The sequence below is a fragment of the Fukomys damarensis genome, unplaced genomic scaffold (genome assembly GCF_012274545.1).
Source record: "Fukomys damarensis isolate Sample0158 unplaced genomic scaffold, DMR_v1.0_HiC HiC_scaffold_15, whole genome shotgun sequence".
In the NCBI taxonomy this organism is placed as follows: Eukaryota; Metazoa; Chordata; class Mammalia; order Rodentia; family Bathyergidae; genus Fukomys; species Fukomys damarensis.
Window position 1 is genome coordinate 4,785,691 of NW_022900927.1, and position 17,946 is coordinate 4,803,636.

At 54.3% G+C, this 17,946-nt stretch overlaps 1 protein-coding gene across 7 annotated transcripts; it reads right to left on the minus strand.

The window, feature by feature from the left end:
- Positions 1-13: 13 nt before the first annotated feature.
- On the minus strand, positions 14-17,940 carry Kcnh3 (potassium voltage-gated channel subfamily H member 3). Of its 7 annotated transcripts, none has more exons than XM_010623635.2 (15): positions 17,817-17,940; positions 16,221-16,454; positions 15,581-15,715; positions 14,477-14,610; positions 13,671-13,914; positions 13,104-13,261; positions 12,814-13,021; positions 8,491-8,769; positions 7,916-8,115; positions 7,279-7,528; positions 3,333-3,550; positions 2,316-2,647; positions 1,790-1,896; positions 1,066-1,142; positions 14-967 (listed from the first exon to the last, which is right to left on the minus strand). In XM_010623635.2, exons 1-15 carry the CDS (start codon positions 17,890-17,892, stop codon positions 371-373), a joined length of 3,249 nt encoding a protein of 1,082 aa, XP_010621937.1. In that variant the 5' UTR covers positions 17,893-17,940; the 3' UTR covers positions 14-370. The 7 variants fall into 7 exon arrangements, with proteins under 7 accessions (XP_010621937.1, XP_010621936.1, XP_010621938.1 ...); XM_010623634.2 differs by having other exon boundaries at positions 1,066-1,172; XM_010623636.2 differs by lacking the exon at positions 15,581-15,715 and having other exon boundaries at positions 1,066-1,172.
- Between the last annotated feature and the right edge of the window lie 6 nt (positions 17,941-17,946).

Sequence of the window (17,946 nt, forward strand, 5' to 3'; positions counted from 1 at the left end):
AATTAAAAGCACTACTACGTTCCAAAGTAGTTTCTTTATTATTTTTTTTTTCTATAAAAAAATGTAAGGAAAGGTAGAGACAGGCACATGCAAAGGATGGCAAAACCCCTCCTTATTCTCAGGCTTGTGACCCCAGCCTACTAGAATGACAAAGAGGTCAACAGCAGGCTAGAGAAGGGGCCCCAGGAGTAGGGACCTGTAGATTCCTACCCCTGAGGCCTGTCTGAAGCTCCAGGCCTTCTCTGAGAGTTGGGCCAAGCCTGCCTTCACTCTCAGGCTCCCTGCCCTGAGCCAGTGTGCAGCATGGAGTCCCGAGTGTGGTCAGAGGAGCAAGGACAGCACGTCTGCAGCACAGAGCTCAGGCTGGCAGTCAGACCCCTGTGCCTTCTTCCTGGGTCCACTGCACTGTCCCAGGGCCATGACAGCCAATAAGCACCATCTCTAGGCTGTGGGGGTCCCAGGGCAGTGCCTGGCCCCCTGACCCTGGTGGGGGCTCTCCAGTGCTGGTAGCCTCAGCCTGGCTCACATCCTCCAGGGGCCCAGGCCTAGCCCCTTCCTCAGGAGGAGGTGAGGCTGGGGTGCTGGGCTCAGAGCAGAGTTCTCCTGAGCCAGGGGGCTCTGAGTCTGAGGTGGAGGTCCATAAAGCTGTTGCTTGGGGCCAGGGGGAACTCTGCGATGCTGGGGGTCCCCAGGGCCAAGGTGCCATAAGGGGAGGAGGCCCTGGACGAGGATGGGGCCAGGTCCCACTCATGGCCGAGCTTGCTGGGGGCTGCAGGCAGTAGGAAGACGCCTCAGTGTCCACACGCAGAGGCTGTAGGAGTCCTGAGGTGCTGGCAGGGCAAGGCCCCTCTCCTGACACTCGAGGGTACAGGCTTTCCCCTTGGGGTGCCAAGACTAGGTGCACAGCCTGGCGCAGAGACTGTAGTCCCTCCCGCATCTGCAGCACCTGCTCAGACAGCTCCATAACCTTGGGGAAAGGAGGAGGCAGGCTCAGTGGATCCACTTACAGCTAAGGCAGTGCCTGCCCTTTCCCTCTTGACCCCCACCTTTTCCCTCCTCACCCACCGCCTGCCGCAGCTTGTCCAGTGTGTCTGTATTCCTTGCCTCGCTGGGCCCAAGGGGGACAGTGAGTAGGCCACTCTCTGTGGACAGGATAAGGTTATCAGCTGGGGCTGGGAAGAGAAGACAAGGTTTCCAACCTCAGCGCCCAGTGAAAAGACCACACTGACCTGGAAGGGCCTGACTCTCACGAATAACCTCTTCTGGCCCAAGAAGCATAGTTTTGCCCAAATGCCAAGGGCAGGAAAATCCCTCCAAGCAGCCTGAGGTCGTGCTGCCAGTGCTCTCCCCCTCAGGAAGTTGTTCTCTGTGCCTGTCCCTTGTTCTTTCCTCCAGGGAAGTAGACATTCTTTACTTCCCTGGGCTCTGGACTGGGTAGTATGAACCCTGGTTCCCAGCCCTCTATCCTCCCAGTGAGCCACATATTGAGCTAAGGGCTTTGATTACATTATCTTACTTAACATGCACAACCCTTTTACAGAAAGGAAGCTGGAGCCAGAGAAGCCAAGTTCACAGTGCTAGACAGCTCACAGAGCAGAGATCCAAACCAAGGTCCCAAGCTGGCCTTCATTACCAAACCCCCAACCAGCAATGCAGGGATGAGTGAGGGCAAGAGGGCTTCTGGCCCTTGCCAATTTCTCCAACACCTGGCTCAGAGATCAACAGCGCCTGAGGTCTACGGGACAAAGGGATCACTCCCAGCAACATACTCTATCCCTGGGCTCAGTACCTGGTACAGGGGAAGGACTGCTGCTACATTCTGGGCCAGACTGGCCTAGCTGGAAAGAGAACTTGGGCTGGTCAGAGCCACAGCCATCCTCAATGCCATCTACGACCCTGTGGACCCAACAAATCAAACAGGACAGCCAATCAGTTGATATGCAGGCACTGTGGTGTTAAAGGGGCCAGGATGCTCGTGTGCATACACAGAATACAGCAGCCCCAAGGTGGCCAGAGGACTGGGGGGTCCTAAGAGAAAGCTAACAGAAAGGGATAGGTCCCTTCCCCAGGAGCTTGCATAATAGCTGGGAGCCAAGCTCAAGCAACACAGAATGGCAAGAGCTAGGCACGGTGCACACTAACAAGGAAATGAGGCAGCAGGAAGACAGAAGGAAAGCTTCCAGGAGCAGGCAGGCTTGGGCCATGCAGGCTGGAAGGAGTTAAGGTGGAAGGACCGGTGCTCAGAATGACCTACATCTAGCTGGTCTTCTGCCTTGTCATTGCCGCCCTGCCATGGGGGTCTAGGGCCTGCTCACCTGGGGCTCAGATCCAGGGGCACATTCCATGACATAGGGGTCAGCCGCAGCTCCTCCAGTGTCCGTGGGTGAGCAGAGGGGCCAGCCTCAGGCTTTAAAGCCCCTGCCCTGCTTGGACGCCCTTGGCCACCTAGACGTGACCGGGGCGCAGTTCTACGTGGGGATAGCAGCTTGGCAGCTGAAGATGAAGAGGTGCAGCCAGGGGATAGGAGGGGGCTGGAGGGTTCGTCTGCTGGGGCTGGTGAGGCTGTGGGACCCTGCTCGCCATCCGTCTCCTTTTCCTCCAGTGTGGACATGAGAGTATTGTCGCCACTCAGGGAGCTGGTGTCTACCTGGGGACAGCAGGAGGCATGGAATCAGCATGCATGGCCAGTCATGTCCCACTCGTCTCCCCTACCAAGGCATGATCTGTAGGACAGAGGAGTCATCTTTGTTAAACAGAATACACCAGTGCTGCCACTCTGCCTGGGAGTGACTTACTTTACTACTGTCACCATGAAGCTGCCAAGCCCTGCAGGCATTAGCTGGCCCTCAAATTCTAGCCAAATGTGAACATATCATCGCTCTACTTGGTCTTTCAGGTTCACAAAACAGAAAATGCAGTACTGAAAACTGGTTTGGAAGTAGTGATACCATCCAGGAAAATTCAGAAGCTCCTCAGACCGGCTTGTTTTGCCATAGCAGTAGGGGAGTGCCAAGCCCTTAAGAAGCACCCTAGAAGGCTGGTGCCTGCCCCTGCCCTGCACTGCCCACCGCCCCCCTGCAGCCCATGACGATCAGCTGATAGCAGCACACTCAGCATCCTTCACCTAAGACTTTGCTCTGGATGGGCCCAGGGTGTCCCAGACAGGCTGAGAGGGGTGGCTATGGCCAGGCTGGCTTCTCAGTGTGTGGACATGAAAATCCAGGGAGAATGTGGGCCCCTGCCCTGTGTGTATGAGGGGCTTTCACATCGGGCCATGCCTCCCCAGCACTCCACCAACCCCAACCCCTGCCCACCTCATCAGGCACCCTCACCTCCGCAGGGCATCCCCCAGCACCCAGGTTATAACTGAGCTCCCCTCGTAGGCCACGGCTGAAGCGAGGGGCAAATTCAGGGTACAGTGCAAGGCTCTCATGCAGGCCGGCCAGCTGCAGACACTGTAGGACGCAGTAAGTCAGCCCTTTCACGTCGGCGTTGGCCTTTACCACCTGCTCCCGTCGGGGAAGCTCACAGCCAATCAGATCACCCTTCCCTGGGGAGAGGAAGCAGAGGTCAGGTCAGCAAGCCCTGATCCTCAACCACTAGGACAGGAGGAAGGCCAGGCAGAGGCCACTGAGCTTGCCCTGCAGAGCCAGGCCTTTCCAGATGACACCCCACTATGAAGTCTTCCAGCCAAGACAGAGAAAGGAGCCTGGGCCATGCCTTGATCCTGTTGCCTGCCTCACTGCTGCCCCACACAGACTTGAGGCAAAAAGCCTGGGCCCCAGGCCCTCACCTGCAGGATCAAAACCCCCGGAGAAACCTCGGCCTCTTAGCTCTGACAGATTGAACAATCGTCAGTTCTAGTGGTTCTCAGACAGACTGTTGATTAGAATTCCCTAGAAAGTTAAAAACAATCACACGTCCAGTCCCCATCCCCACCTTTACCATTTTGACATCTACAAGAGACCCCACAATCATGATTTTGAAGCTCCAAAAGCGAGCCTAGTGCAGCTTGTCCAGGGACTAGTATTTGGAAACAAGTTTAGTGCCCTGTATGGCAGAGTGAAGACATCAGGCAGCCGGGTTCCTTCATCTTCCCAGGTGAGATCCAGGAAGGAAGAAAAAAAGAATCACTGAGACAGGATGACTGTGTCCAGGGATGTGGTGAGGATCAAAAGTTAATGTAGGATGAGCCAGGGATTTAGCTCAGTGGTGCTGTACCTGCCTCGCAAGTGCAAGGTCCTGAGTCCGATTCCCAGTACCACACACACACAAAAAGTTAATGTAGGTTAAAGACCTGACACAGTGGTGACCAGTAGAAGCTCATTGCCTCCCCTCCCCTTCAGCTTGAGTCCCCTTCAGGTCACTCCCAGCAAGAGCAGGAGTGAGATCTGGGCTCGGGAGGAACACTCTAGGGGCAGCTCAGCCCTCTCTTCCAGACCACCAGACCATCCGAATGATGGTGTCCATATCCTGAAGGACAGAGATGACAGTCGATGGCACTACACTCCAAGCTTAGAGGCAGAGTTCACTCAACTTCAGGGTAGAATGTGCCCTATTAAATTTTATCAGCTTGGTTTAAGGCCATCCTGGTTCCAGAGCTACTGGATCTCAACGTGATTCTCTGAGGATGAACTGTCTCTCGTGTGTCATCTGGAATAGGATAAGTGTGTGTTTCTTGTCCTCAACCAACAGATGACATAAACGTGAGAACCAGGAAGGGCCTGAAGATAAGTCTCGGGGACCAGAGACCAGAGGTGGAAAACCTATGGTGCATGTGCCATCCTAGCTAGCTGCCTGTTGTTAAATGTTCTACATGTTTAGCTACCTCGAAAGTGCAAGGCCCGAGTTTGATCCTCAGTACCCAAAAATAAAATAAAAAGTTTTAGAGGTTTGCCATCACTGCTGGCAACCGTCCCCAAGTTGGCACTCGAACAGCACCGTCAGGCTCAGCTTACTTGTCCCCTGCCTCCTTCCCTACCGTCCCCAAGTTGGCACTCGAACAGCACCGTCAGGCTCAGCTTACTTGTCCCCTGCCTCCTTTCCCACTCCTCAACGCTTGACTGAAGTCAGCGCACAGAGGAGGGAGTCAGATTCAACACTGGAGAGCATGAAGCCAGCTTCAGCCACTGGGAGTGGACAGGACACAGCTGGATGCTCAGTTAAGGAGGCAGGAGAGGGGAAGTAAAGGCAAAGTAGAAAAGCAGGTCATGGCTGCAGTTCAGAACTGGGCATTTATGGGGCACCCAGGGCCTCTAAGTTAGTGGGGAAAAAGTCCATGTAGAACATGTGGGCCTGGAAAAGCTAGAGCCAATGGTGTCCCAGCACTGAGGACATTCTGGAGGCAAAGGCCTGGACCATAGGCAAGGGGCATTCTCACAGCTCCATCGGGACACTGAACACCAAATGTGGCTCTTCTGAGGCTTTGGGCCTGACCCAGTGAGGAGCTATGCTGAGAGGTCCCATGCCAGCTCCTAGCTTCCTTGGCTCCACACTGAGTACCATCTATTCATAACCACTCAATAATCTTGCTTTGGATTAACCAGGCTGCTCTCCTACCCTAACTACTCAAGGACTGCCAGCCTACACGAGTGCCATAACTCTTGTCTTTCTTCCTTTCCTTTTTTTTGGCATGGTACCAGGGACTGAACCTAAGGCCTCACACTTACCAGTCAAGTGCTCTACCACTGAACTGTAGCCCCAGCTCTACATTTGCTCAACTGGTCTTGAACTCACGGACTCAAGTAATCCTCCTGCCTCAGCTTCCCAAATGGCTAGGAGTACAGGTATATGATACTGTGCCTGGCCATAACTCTAATTTCTGCATGTAGGCCTAGAAGCTGAACTCATGAAATAGGACAAGAAAGGTGTTGCCATCACATCACCTCTCAAGTTCTAAGCTCCCCAGTGGCATCTCTTCCTGCTATTCTTGTTGGAGGACCCTCTTCCTCGAGGGAGCAAGGACAGCCACCCAGTCACTACCAAGCCCGCCAGTAATATGACCTCACCTCCCTCATTCTTTTCTGTGTTTCCAGTTTTTACTGTGGAATCCCAGTTTTGTTTTGGTTTTTTTTTGGTACCAGGTGGGACCTTGTGCTTGCAAGATAGGCATGGTACCACTGAGCTAAATCCCTGGCTCAAATCCCAGCTAATTCTGAACCTCAGCCCCTTTGGTCTTCAGCTGAGCCCACGTTGCATGAGTCTCGACTTCCTGAGCAGATCCCAGGGTCCCCCGCCTTGTGAGGGCAGCCCCAGGAGCATCCCACAGCCAGGGCATTGCCCCCTGTAGTGCTTTCCATGGACAGTCTCGTGTTTCCAATGCTTTCTTGAAGCTATGGGCACATCCAGCCCTCCTGAGAGCATCTCTTTCTGCAGTTAGGACTCCCCCAAGAGTCTGGGGATACTATCTAAGCAGGAGATTTAGTCAGGTAAAATAGGTTCCAGTCCTATCTGCCAATTCTTAGCTGTACAATCTCTCTGACCTTAATAATGGTTCTGGCCCTACTGGGTTCTGTGAGGTCTGGAGAAGACAGAATATAAGGGGCCTCAGGCTGCTGAGAGCCCTGTGCTCAGCACCACGACTGTGTCCATTTCCCAAGAGCAATCTCTTTGTCTCGGTCTAGGGAGCTGATCCCTTACCTTCACCACTCTCTTTTGCCAAGAACAGAAGTATGTACACCATGGGCACCATTTCACCAGAACAAGTCTCCCTGGCCACTTGGAGGCTGAGTTCTGCCACCACCCATCCTGGCTTGGGCCTACTCTGTGACCTGCCCCGGGAAAGTCACATCTCACTGGCCCACAGGGCTCAGGAAGAGCTTTCATTCTCCCTCCTTCAGCCCTGCCTAGACATCTTTCCCAAACTTCCATTCTCAACATCTGATTGCCCTCCTGACATGAAGCGCTGTTCCTTTGTAGGTGTGGCAGTGCATGTCCGTAATCCCCACACTCAGGAGGCTGAGGCAGGAGGATCGCTGTGAGTTTGAGACCAGCCTGAACTACAAAGCAAGACCCTGTCTCCCCCCACCAAAATAAATAAATAAATAAATGCTGCTCTTCTGGCCTCTCTTGGGTCCCAGGAACACATGTGAGATAGTGGCTCCCTCCAACCTTGCTACCTTGCCATCACTGGGTCTTCCGGGACTATGGCTAGGACTCCTGACTCCATCCTGGCTGATTCTCCCCTGTGACCTTGTTTGCACTCACTCCCTGTGGGTTTTCTGCAGATCAAGTTCCCGACCCTCCCCCACACCCATGCCCTTTCCCAATCATACAAACCCAGGATGGCGAGCACAGTGCCACCCTTGAGTACTTCCATGGAGCCAGAGCAGACAAAGTAGAGGGCCTGGAGAGCATCGCCTTGGTGGATGAGGTACTCGCCGGGCGTGCAGAAGGCCGGCCGAAGAGCCAGGGACAGTGCTCGCAGGCAGCCACGGCTCGCTGCCTCAAACAGTGGCAGCTGCAGGACCTCCTTGTGCAGGTGCATGGCAATGTCTGCGCGAAGCTCATCGGGGAGGCTCTGAAGCAGCTGTAGGTGAACAGGTAGAGAAGGCTGAAGAGGTAGCAGAGGCCCCCTCCTACCAGCTTGTCTCTACCATGGAGGCCTAGGGAGCAAGGGGAGGCACGGAAGGAGGCTTGAAGCAGTCTGCAAGGTGAGCTGTTTCTGTTGCCCTCTAATCCTTAGCCCACACCACAAGCCCCTTTCCTCCGCCTGGCCTCGGGGTTTGAGAAGAGCCTCCAGGCCTTCTTGGCTGCCCTCTGTCCCATGCTGCTGTCCCCACAAGAGATAATGAAAGCAGGGAGGACAGGATTTTGCATTACTCTCCACCCACCCCCACTCCTGATCCTTTGGGCTGAGCGCAAATCCCTGGAGGGAGCAACATCTGGAAGGCCCAGCCCGGCAGGCCCACCACACCTCAGTGGTGTCGATGCCATTGTTCACGGCCCAGGTGGCCTGGAAGTACTCCAGCATGCGCTGCTTGAGGGGCTTGGGGATGCGGTGGATGCGGATATAGTCACGCAGGTCTCGAGTTCGGCTGTGATACAGGAAGCGTCGGGCGTACATGCGCTGGATGATAGCTGTCACGTTCCCAAACACCACCGCATGCATCAGGGCTAGAGAGGGTGGCAAGAGGGGGTCACCAAGGGCTGGGGATTTAGCTCAGTGATGCCACACCTGCCTCACAAGCACAAGGTCCTGATTTCAATCCCCAGTACCAAAAAAAAAAAAAAAAAAAAAAAAAAAGAGGGTTACCTATAGGCCTGGCTCAGCCTGATACCATGCCAGACATATTTGGCCTCTGGCCCCTCCCCACCCCACACACACCTAGGCAGGGCCCATGGGTCTCTCCAGGCTCTGGCCCTGTTCCGTGGACCACCTAAGGTAGAAGAATGTCTAGCCTGTGGGGCTCTGGGGGATGTGGGAAAGAAGGGCCTCCTGAGGCCGGAAGTCTGAGAGGGCCCCTGGGAAGCCCTCGGGCCAGGCCTCACCACCAATGAGCATGGTGCAGATGGAAAAGATCTTCTCAGTGTCCGTGTTGGCAGACACATTGCCAAAGCCCACACTGGTGAGGCTGCTGAGTGCAAAGTAGAGGGAGGTGATGTAGGCACTGCGCAGTGACGGGCCACCTAGGAGCTCCAGCCCCGTTTTGTTGGCCTCGCCACTGCTGCTGCAGTTGTCATTCTGGCCAGAGCTGTTCCCTTCAGCCGGGCTCCGGCTCACCAGGTAGTAGGGGGTCTCCAGTCGGCGGGCCAGCTCCTGCAGCCACCCTGAGGAGGGCAAGAGGGGGAGGCTTAAGCAGGCAGGGCCATGTGGTGCTCTGGGGTGCAGGGTGGGGGATGTGCACAGACCCACCCCTAAGGCTTCCCACCACTGTTCCCTGTTCTGCCAGCCCAGTACATTGTCAATCCTCAGACAAGCACAGGAAGGTTGCCACCTTCCAAGATGCTGAGGGTTCCTATGGGTGCTGAGGGTGGAGTGAAGAGCATCACACCCTCTTACCCTTGGTGGCTGCTAGTCTCAGAGCATGGACCCAGCTGGAGAGGCAATATGACGGTAGGCGCTCACGGCGTTCAGCCGCAGCCTGGCCCCGAAGGTTGGGCGGCTGACATCACTTCCTCTACCCTGCTCCCCTAGACTGTTCTTTCTGTTTTTGTCTGAGCCTATTCTCCAGAAAGCTTCCCTCCCCACAACCACAGAAACCACCCAACCTCATGTCAGCGCTCTCAGGTGCACCCTCACAGACTGTACACAGGTCCCCCACACCATCAAGACAAGGGCACACATGCAAGCACCTTACAGATGCCCAGACACAGCCACTGCCACTTACGAAGAAAGACCTGCATCTACTTGGGAGAGACACAGAGGTACGCAGGTGTTTGCAAACTGATACATGGGCAGGAGGCGGACCCCACACACACACAGGTGAATACACTCAGGCACATGCGCGTACACACACTTGCATACACACACAGGTAGGAGCCACACTTCTTGGCCGGGGTTTGGCAGGAGGGTTGTGGAAGCTCTAAGGTGCCTCATTGGGCCCATGGGGTGAAGGAAGAGGGGACCACTGGCTAATGGAGAATGGAGAGGCAGAGGGCAAGTGCGATGGTACTTGCTGCAGGCAGAACCATCTTTCTACATGTGCTGTAACAAAAAAACCACACAGATCCTGTGCTACACTTGACCCCCACACTACACATAATCCACACCCTCTCCTCTTATCCACACACCCTTTTCCTTAGCAACCTTGCTCACTGAGCACCAGGCACATCCCTTGGGCTCTGGTTCAGATGAGCAGATAACTAACTACCTGGGGCAGAGCATCATACAAGGGGGCTCAAACCTAAATTCTATGGGGGCTGGGATTTAGCTCAGTAGTTCCGCCACCTGCCTTGCAAGTGCAAGGACCCCAGTTCAATCCCCGGTACAAAAACAAAAAAACCTAAGTGCTATGGGCCAGGGCTCAAGGGCTGCCAGAAAAGGCAGATGGTGGGGGGCATGTGTACTTGGTCTCAAAAGAGGAGGGTTTGATTGATACAAAGAAACTGAGTGGGGGTCATTTCTAATAGAGGAAAAGGCATGAGTCACACTTGGAGCTAGAGACTTTAGGAAAGTACAGGCAGCACCAAAGCCATCAAATTCCAGGCTCAGATATTTACACCAAGGTATGCACTTGCCCTCCTGTTAAAATGTGCTATGAGGCTGGGTGTGGTAGCGCACGCCTGTAATCCCAGCACTCAGGAGGCTGAGGCAGGAGGATTGCTGTGTTTGAGACCAGCCTGGGCTACATAGTGAGTCAGGTCAGTCTGCACTCAGGAGGCTGAGGCAGGAGGATTGCTGTGTTTGAGACCAGCCTGGGCTACATAGTGAGTTCCAGGTCAGTCTCAACTAATAGTGAGACCCTGTCTCAAAAACAAACAAAAAAAACCCAAAAAACAAAAACAAAAAAGATGTGCTATGAGGTTACAATGGATGTACACATCTCCTCCCAGTCACTGCTTAGTTGGACCTCTGACGTGAAGCCAGATATCATCATAAGGAGTAGGGTGGGGTGGTGGGAAGCAGTGAGACAGAAATGGGGCACGAGTCTTCTCCTCCCTCAGTTTTGACAGTGATCTGGTGGCAGGACAGTGTTTCTACATGAGGAGGGTCAGGCCGTCTTGGAGACTGGTGGCCTTTACACTGAGAAATGCTCTGGGTTACCTCCCCCAGGCTTTAGCATATCTACTGGGCTAATGGGAATCTAGAAAAGGAACCCTGTTCACACCACAGGCAGCAGAAAAGAAGCCACAATGGAGCCTTCTAGCAGAAAGAGCCAGCAGCACCCACCTGCTCAGGCGGCCTCACCTCCCCACAAGGACCCCTCTTCCTAGGACTGAACTTTGGGAGGCCTGTGTTTGGCATCAACCTAGCTGGAAGGCAGCTTCCCTGGGGAGGGAAGGGGGAGGACCTGGAAATGCTCCAAATGTGGGCCAGTTCCAGCCCCTAATACAATGAAACCACCCTGGAGCTCAGGGGTTAAGGGTAAAAAATTTACCAAGAGTCAGCTGGCCCCCCACACTCCCATGTTCATCAAAGTGGGACCCAGAGCCTCTCTGGGAACCAGAAATTTTCTCTTTCATGTGTGTCTATGGTACTGGGGATTGAAACCAGAGCCTCTGCACTGAGCTACCTCCTTATTCTTCTTTTATTTTGAGACAGGGTCTCGCTAAGTCACTAAATTAAGCAAGGTGTGCTTGAACTTGTGACCCTTCTGTCTCAGTCTCCTGAAGTGTTGACGTTATTGGCATGTACCATCGCACTCAGCTCAGAAATATTCTTTTTTTTTTGTACGGGGGATCAAACTTTGGACCTTGCATTTATGAGGCAGGCGAAAGAACCACTGGGCTATATCCCCAGCCCAGAAATATTCTTGATAGATCAGCAATTCCCATGAGGTAGCTGAAACAGAGGAGCCTCATGGATGTAAGACCTCGGGTGTCCAGGACCTGTTGCAGAGGCTGGGGTCTGACCTGGGGATTTGCTGTCTGGGCCACTCTTTGGGCCAGAGACAGAGTCAGAGCATTTGCTGACCTGAGAGCAGCCTTCACCACAGACTCCCTCTGGGATAGGCAGGCGCCAAGGAGCTGACACTGTTGGGGTGTTCCGGTTTCCATGGGCTCAGCAACTACAGTGCTCTGGGAGTAACCAAGTGGGCCCTCTGGGCACACAGCAGCCACTCACGCACTTGGTGAGGGAGAGAGGGTTCTCAGGAGCCTTAGCATCCCTGGGGAACTGATCAGAGCAGGTTTCTAAGACTGAACTGGACTCCTGGTGACCCATCCAAGGAAAAGACTGACATGGGAGGCCGCCTGAGCAGCTGGAAACAAGCTAAAGGTGAGTTAGGGCTGGGGGTGGGAGAGGAAGAAGTATGCCGTTTCTGACCCGAGGGGCACTGAGAGCTAGGAATGGTAGAAATGGATGGACCCTGTAAAGGGAAACAATGGAAGTAGTGATGTCCAGAGTCAGTAGCAGTGTCAGTAGGATGGCCAAGGGAAAAGGAAGTGAGGCAGGAGAGATGTGAGGAGAGCCCATCTGGAAGCCCTGGAACCCAGAAGGGCTTGGATGGGCAGCTAGGGTTATACCTCACACAGCAGGAGGAGTGTGGTTGGCAGGTCCAGGTGCGACCTTCATGGGCCGACATTTTGGGTAGCGAGGTGGAGGTGGAAACCTCCAGCAAGAGTATGACTGAGTGGGAGGAGCTGCGGCAGTGGAGGTGAAATGAAGAGTAAAGATGCAGGGAATGCAGATACGGCTGTGTTTAGGATCAGGGAGAGCTTCCTGGGAGTGGTGGCTGGAGGTGAGAAGAGTGGGGCAAGGGCCCAGGGATTCAAGGTGGTGGGGACAAGCTTTAGAGAGTGCGGCATGAGAGGAAGCCATGAGGACAGTGGCTCCCCATTTGTCCTTCATAGGTGGGCAAGGGCTTAAAGAATGTGACAAACAGGGCCAGGGATTTAGCTCAGGGGTTCTGCCACCTGCCTTACAAGTGGAAAGTCCCGAGTTCGATCCCTGGTACCAAAAAGAAAAAGAATGTGACAAATATCTGGCCATCAGGAAGACTCGATGAGGGCCTAAGACTCCCTAGGCACCTCACCAGCCTGTCTGGACAGCAGGCCTGCCATCACACACACCTGCACATCCCTTTTCTGATGTGCACACGTACAAAACTTGCATGCTCCATTCGACTTGGCATCAGTCCTCTGGCCCTTACCCTACACACACACCCACACACACACACACACACACCCACACACGCACAGAGCCTCCAGTACCAATCTCAGGCAGCTCTGATTCACTGCTCTCGATCTCCCGCTGGCCGATGTAGAACCAGACGCAGGCCACCCAGTGGGCAAGCAGGGCAAACACAGCCATGAGCAGGGTCAGCACCACGGCGCTGTACTGTGAGTACCGGTCCAGCCTCGGCAACAGGCGTAGCAGGCGCAGCAGCCGCACAGTTTTCAGCAGGTGGGCCCCGAAGTACTGAGATGGGGAGGGAGGTCATCTCAGGCAGGCTCTCCCCGTACCAGCCCGAAGCCCGTCCACCCACTCTAGCCACACTGACCACGTTGACCTTGAAGGCATGTAGCAGGTCAAAGGGCAGCGCTGCGATGACATCCAGCAGGAACCAGGTGGTGATGTAGTGAAGGCAAATGGACTTTGGGGCAAATACCACCTGGCCGGATTTGGACACGAATGTGGTGCGGAAATTCAGGACAATATCTGTGGGGAATCCAGGTGGGAGTTAGTGTGAGACGGGAAGCCACTCTTTATGACTGGGCACCAGTTCAGTGGTGTCCCAGGCCTTCCATACATCACCTGACCTAGCTGTCAAGATCAAACTCTGGACCTTGTGCTTGCAAAGCAGGCAGAGCACCACTGAGCTAAACCCCCAGCCCCATCATGCTTCTTTTATGGAAGGAGAAACAAGCTTGGAGAGGCTGTAATTGGTGAAAGGTCTGAACACACATTACAGTAGAGACACGTTTGGAATCTAGGCCTGATTTCAAAGCTTATGGGTCACAGATGGGACAAACAGGGAGAAGGGTGGCACTGGCAGCCATGCAGACAATCCCCATTGAGACCTGAGGGTGCCCGGCCCAGGTGGGACAGAGGACCCAGATGCACATACCAAGGATGAAGAGGACCTCCACGGCCAGGTCACAGATGCTGGGTGGGCCACGGGCAGCGCTGGGCTCCCGGGCTGTGCTCACACATACACTGTAGGGAACAGTGACAGCCACATAGAGCGTGGCCAGAAGGATGAAGCCATCCCAGGTGGCTCTCAGCGCCCCACAGTGCAGCAGGATGAAGGGTGATTTCCGGATAGCAGCAACTTTATACTCAGGCAAGTTTGGTTTCTCTCCAAACATTCCCTGAGTGAGGGAGGGCAGGTCAAGGCAGAGAGGAAACGGTAACAGCAAAGGTTGAGTTTGGACAGTGTCTAGCACAGATGTTTACCTCTCTTTCCCTATATTCTCAATAGCTGATATAGGCAAGGGCCAGGGATTTAGCTCAGTGGTTCTGCTCCCTGCCTCACAAGCTCAAGGGCCTGAGTTTGATCCCTGGTACCAAAAAAAATAAAATTAAAAAAAAATCAAAACCAAAAAACAAATATCTGATACATGAATTAGAGGTCCCCACTTCACAGATAATAAAACTGAGGAGCAGGGAGATCTAATGACTTAGCTGAGGTCACATGGCTGCTTAGGGTAGGAGTTAGGATTAAGCTAAGGGAAGACTGACTTTTCTATGCCTCTGATGGATCAAATATGAGAGATTCATTTCCTCAGTCCCACCACAACACTCCCTCCAAGTGCTGGTGAGGCCTGGTAGTGGCTCCCTGGACATTCTGACTGTGGTGGGCTCAGTTCCCCTCTCCTCCACCTGCCCCAACCTTGTCCTCAACCCAAACACACACTCTAGTGCCCAATCCACCTTATTGAGCTTGTGCTTGCCCTTGGGCTGCTTCTGCAAGTGCCCAGACAGGTGGTAGAGCACAGCACGGCTCCGCCGCCGGTTGGCATTAAAGCCTTTGGATCCTGCCCGGCCATAACGGCGCCGGCCACCACCTGCAAAAGAGAAGGGACTCATGAAGATGGTGGGGGCGGTATATGAGCACAGCCCAACACAGGGTCCTGAAGGAAGGCATCAGTCGCTGGCCCATGAACTGGAACAGCTCATTGACCACTTTGTCTGTTCAGAGTTGGGGCTCAGGATTCCTCACTTCCTGGGGTCACTTGTCAACTCCAGGAAGGAACAGTCCTAGAGATGCAGATGACCAATACTCCCAGAGCCTACTTCCAGGAGAAGGTGTGGTCTAGGCAAGGGAAAAGAGAATATCTACAGGGAAAAGCCAAGGAGATGGAGTTTGGACGAGGGGTACAGGGAAGGGAGGCAGAACCAGTAAAGGCTATCAGCAGAGGTATGGGAGCTCAGAGGGACCCAGGATCCAGGTGCAGGGATCAGGGGGTGATGCTGAAGACTGACAAAACACAGAAGCAGACCCAGGCCTGAGATGGGAGCAAGAATGGAGCTACAGTACCCCCAGCATTCCCAGATGGCAGAGAGGCCTTGGAATAGCAGCTCCGACTTGCCAAAAGGCCTGTCCCAGCCCTTGGAGGATATGAGAGAGGAAAGACCCAAGAACTTAAGAAAGAGCTTTGTCTGGAGCTTCCCAGTCAAGTGCGTTACAGGGAAAAGAAATCAGGTGGGTCTGGTGGGTCTGTGCTCTACCCTATTAGGTAGTGAGAAAGGGGTGCTTCAAAGACTCTAGTGCAATGTTTGCTTTCAGTTTCTCAGCAAAGTTGATTTGAAAGTTCAACTTTGTCTCAAATTGTCTATCTGGAAAAATAGTCCTGTCCCTGGGTATACAGAGATGAGAGTAGCACAGACCTCTCAGCCAGCCAGAGAGGAACTCAGGGGTCAGCCCAACAGGGGAGGGGACTCACAAGCCCAATCTAGGTACCAAAGTCCTACCCAGGCCTGAGGTACCCAATACCCAGCCACAGCCACCAAATCAATGCCCATGGGCACACCCACCTCTCTCCTTCCAGTTGTCAGGACCCCCTCGAGTCTTGGTATCACTGATGTCCTTGTGAGAGACCAGGAAGAGAGCCACCTCCCCTTTCTCATTCTTTATGGGTATCACATCCAGGAGACACCAGAACGGGAGCCCTGAGCACAAAGACAGACTCAGCCCACCTCCATGCTCAGCCCTGCCTAAGGTGAAAGAGAGCCTGACTCCACTGATATTCTGGATAAGACACAAGCAGGAACAGGGCTTCCTGGGAGAGGGAGCAGCAGTCTGCCCATAGGACAGGGTTTGATGGAGAGGGGAGCAAGTGAAAGCAGACATGACTGTCAAGACAGGTGTCCTGCTGAGACAGGGATGCCTTTCTGCTGGATGTGGGAAACCCAAAGCTGGAAATGAGTAGAGGCTGAAGCTAGTGTGAGAAGAGTAGTTAGGAACCCAGGACAAGAGGTGGGGTACAGCCTAGCAAGCACAAGGTCCTGAGTTCGATCCCTGGTATAAAAAAAAGGGGGTTGGGGTGAAGTACAGAAAGGGATGTAAGGGTGGATGGGTACATGGAAAGACTGCAAGGGAAAGGAGGAGGGGCAGTGGATGGGGTAGGTTGCTGGCTGGGTGAGACTGTGAAGGTGAGGCAAGGTGGCTCCTCACCGCTCTTCCGGTACAGAATCAGTTCAGCCTTGAACTCCTTGTGCTCGTCCAGGGCCTTGCGGATCTGTTGTCGGACGAGCTCACTGGTGTCTGGCCCATAGAGGAAGGAGCAGGCACAGCCCCGCTGCATGACCTCAGCCCGGGAGAAGCCCGTAAGGTCACAGAAGCCATCAGAGCAGTAGACCACAGGGAAGAGCCCTGCCACCTGGGCGTTGCCCAGCACAAAGTTACTATCTGCAAGAGAGCACCTTTCAGAGGAGGCATGGGGTAAAGGGACAGGTATTTAACACCCCCGCTTTCCCAAAGCCTTGCAACTGAAGGATGGGTTTTACAAACTCCAGGAATCCTGTGTCTGTGCCAGGTGGGAGCTATTTATGAATGAGACTCAGTGTGTCGCCTGCATCAGTGCCCTGAAAGGGCCTGCTGCTAGCCACATGTGTATGAGTGCATTCTAGAATCAGGACATACGAACACAGGTCAGTGCAGCCCTGTGTAGACACTGTGCCCTTTGGGTTTGTTCAGAGGAGTTTGGAGTAAGGGGTAAGCTTGAGGGTGTCCAAAAGACTGCATCATCGACTCTAGGCTGGTCACAGCCCCACTGCTACTTCTGCCAGGTCCACCTACCAGTCAGGTAACCAGGCTGGCTGGCTAGCTCCTCCCACTGGAATCCACCTGGATAAGGAGGCAACCCAGGTCACTGCACCAATACTGCCCTCTGAGTACCTGCCTGATGTGGCTCAGGACTTAGTAAATGTGATCAAAAATGGAGGTACAAGAATGGTGGCTAAAACCTAGAGCCTGAAGCCAGGCATGTATTGGGGAGTGGGGGGCGCTGAATCAGCAGACTGTCAGAGCCAAGAACCCTGGCAGAGCAGATGGAGGATCCTGGAGTGGGGAGAGCTCAGTGATGGGCTGTCACACCTTATCAAGAACCAGAGACCAGGGAGCATGCTAAGCAGAAAGCTGGGAAGCCCCATTGGGGGGGAGGGTGGAGGGTGGAGGAAGAAGTGGAGGGGAAGGGATCCGGCTATCCTATTTCCCTGTGCTCTTAGGGCCCTAGAAACCCGGGATCCAGAAACTCAGGTAGCCTTCTCCAAACTTCCCGAGTCCTGGTGGGAGTCTCCAAATCCTTCTTCTTTGGGTCTAAACAGGCTCCCTAAGGTGGGTGGGTTCAGGCTGAGATGGGCTTGGATACTGCTACTCTCTTGAGTCCAACCTACTCTGTCTCCGTTTCCAAACCTTTCCTCTAAATCTGTATTTTGAGGCCTCCCAGGCTGACAGGGAGTCATGCTCCCAGCCTCATCAAAACCAGCCAGTCCGAGGGTAGTCCTTGCAACAGCCAGATGCCAGGATATAATACAGACTAGGTCTGGATTTGCGCCCCCAGGAACAGGGAACATCCCGGGCCCCACACCCAGGCACATCCAGCTATATTGCTTCCCTGGTTGCAGTGCTGACCCTGAACCCTTTCGGAAAACTGCGCCTGGAAAGAACGATGGTCCCAGCTTCGGAGGGGCGAAAGGTGAGAACCAAGGGGCGCCGAGACAAGTGCAGGGGACCTCTCCTCCGGGAGTTAAGGGGGAGGGCCTGACTCACGCGTGCCGTCGAAGCGCGTGGCGATGGTGTCCAGGAAGGTGTTCTGCGGCGCCAGGAGCCCCCGCATGGCCGGCATCTTAGGCTGCCGGAGCCGCCCGCCCCATCCCTCCGGGGCGCGGGGACTCTGCAC

Bases quoted from the DNA above. Each gene is read 5' to 3' on its own strand.
- Kcnh3 (XM_010623634.2), bottom strand. From the start codon at position 17,892: ATGCCGGCCATGCGGGGGCTCCTGGCGCCGCAGAACACCTTCCTGGAC. The intron at 1,173-1,789 runs GTACTGAGCCCA...TTCTCTTCCCAG, and splicing joins CAGTCCTTCCCCTGTACCAG to CCCCAGCTGATAACCTTATC. The intron at 968-1,065 runs GTGGGTGAGGAG...CCTTTCCCCAAG, and splicing joins TGGACAAGCTGCGGCAGGCG to GTTATGGAGCTGTCTGAGCA.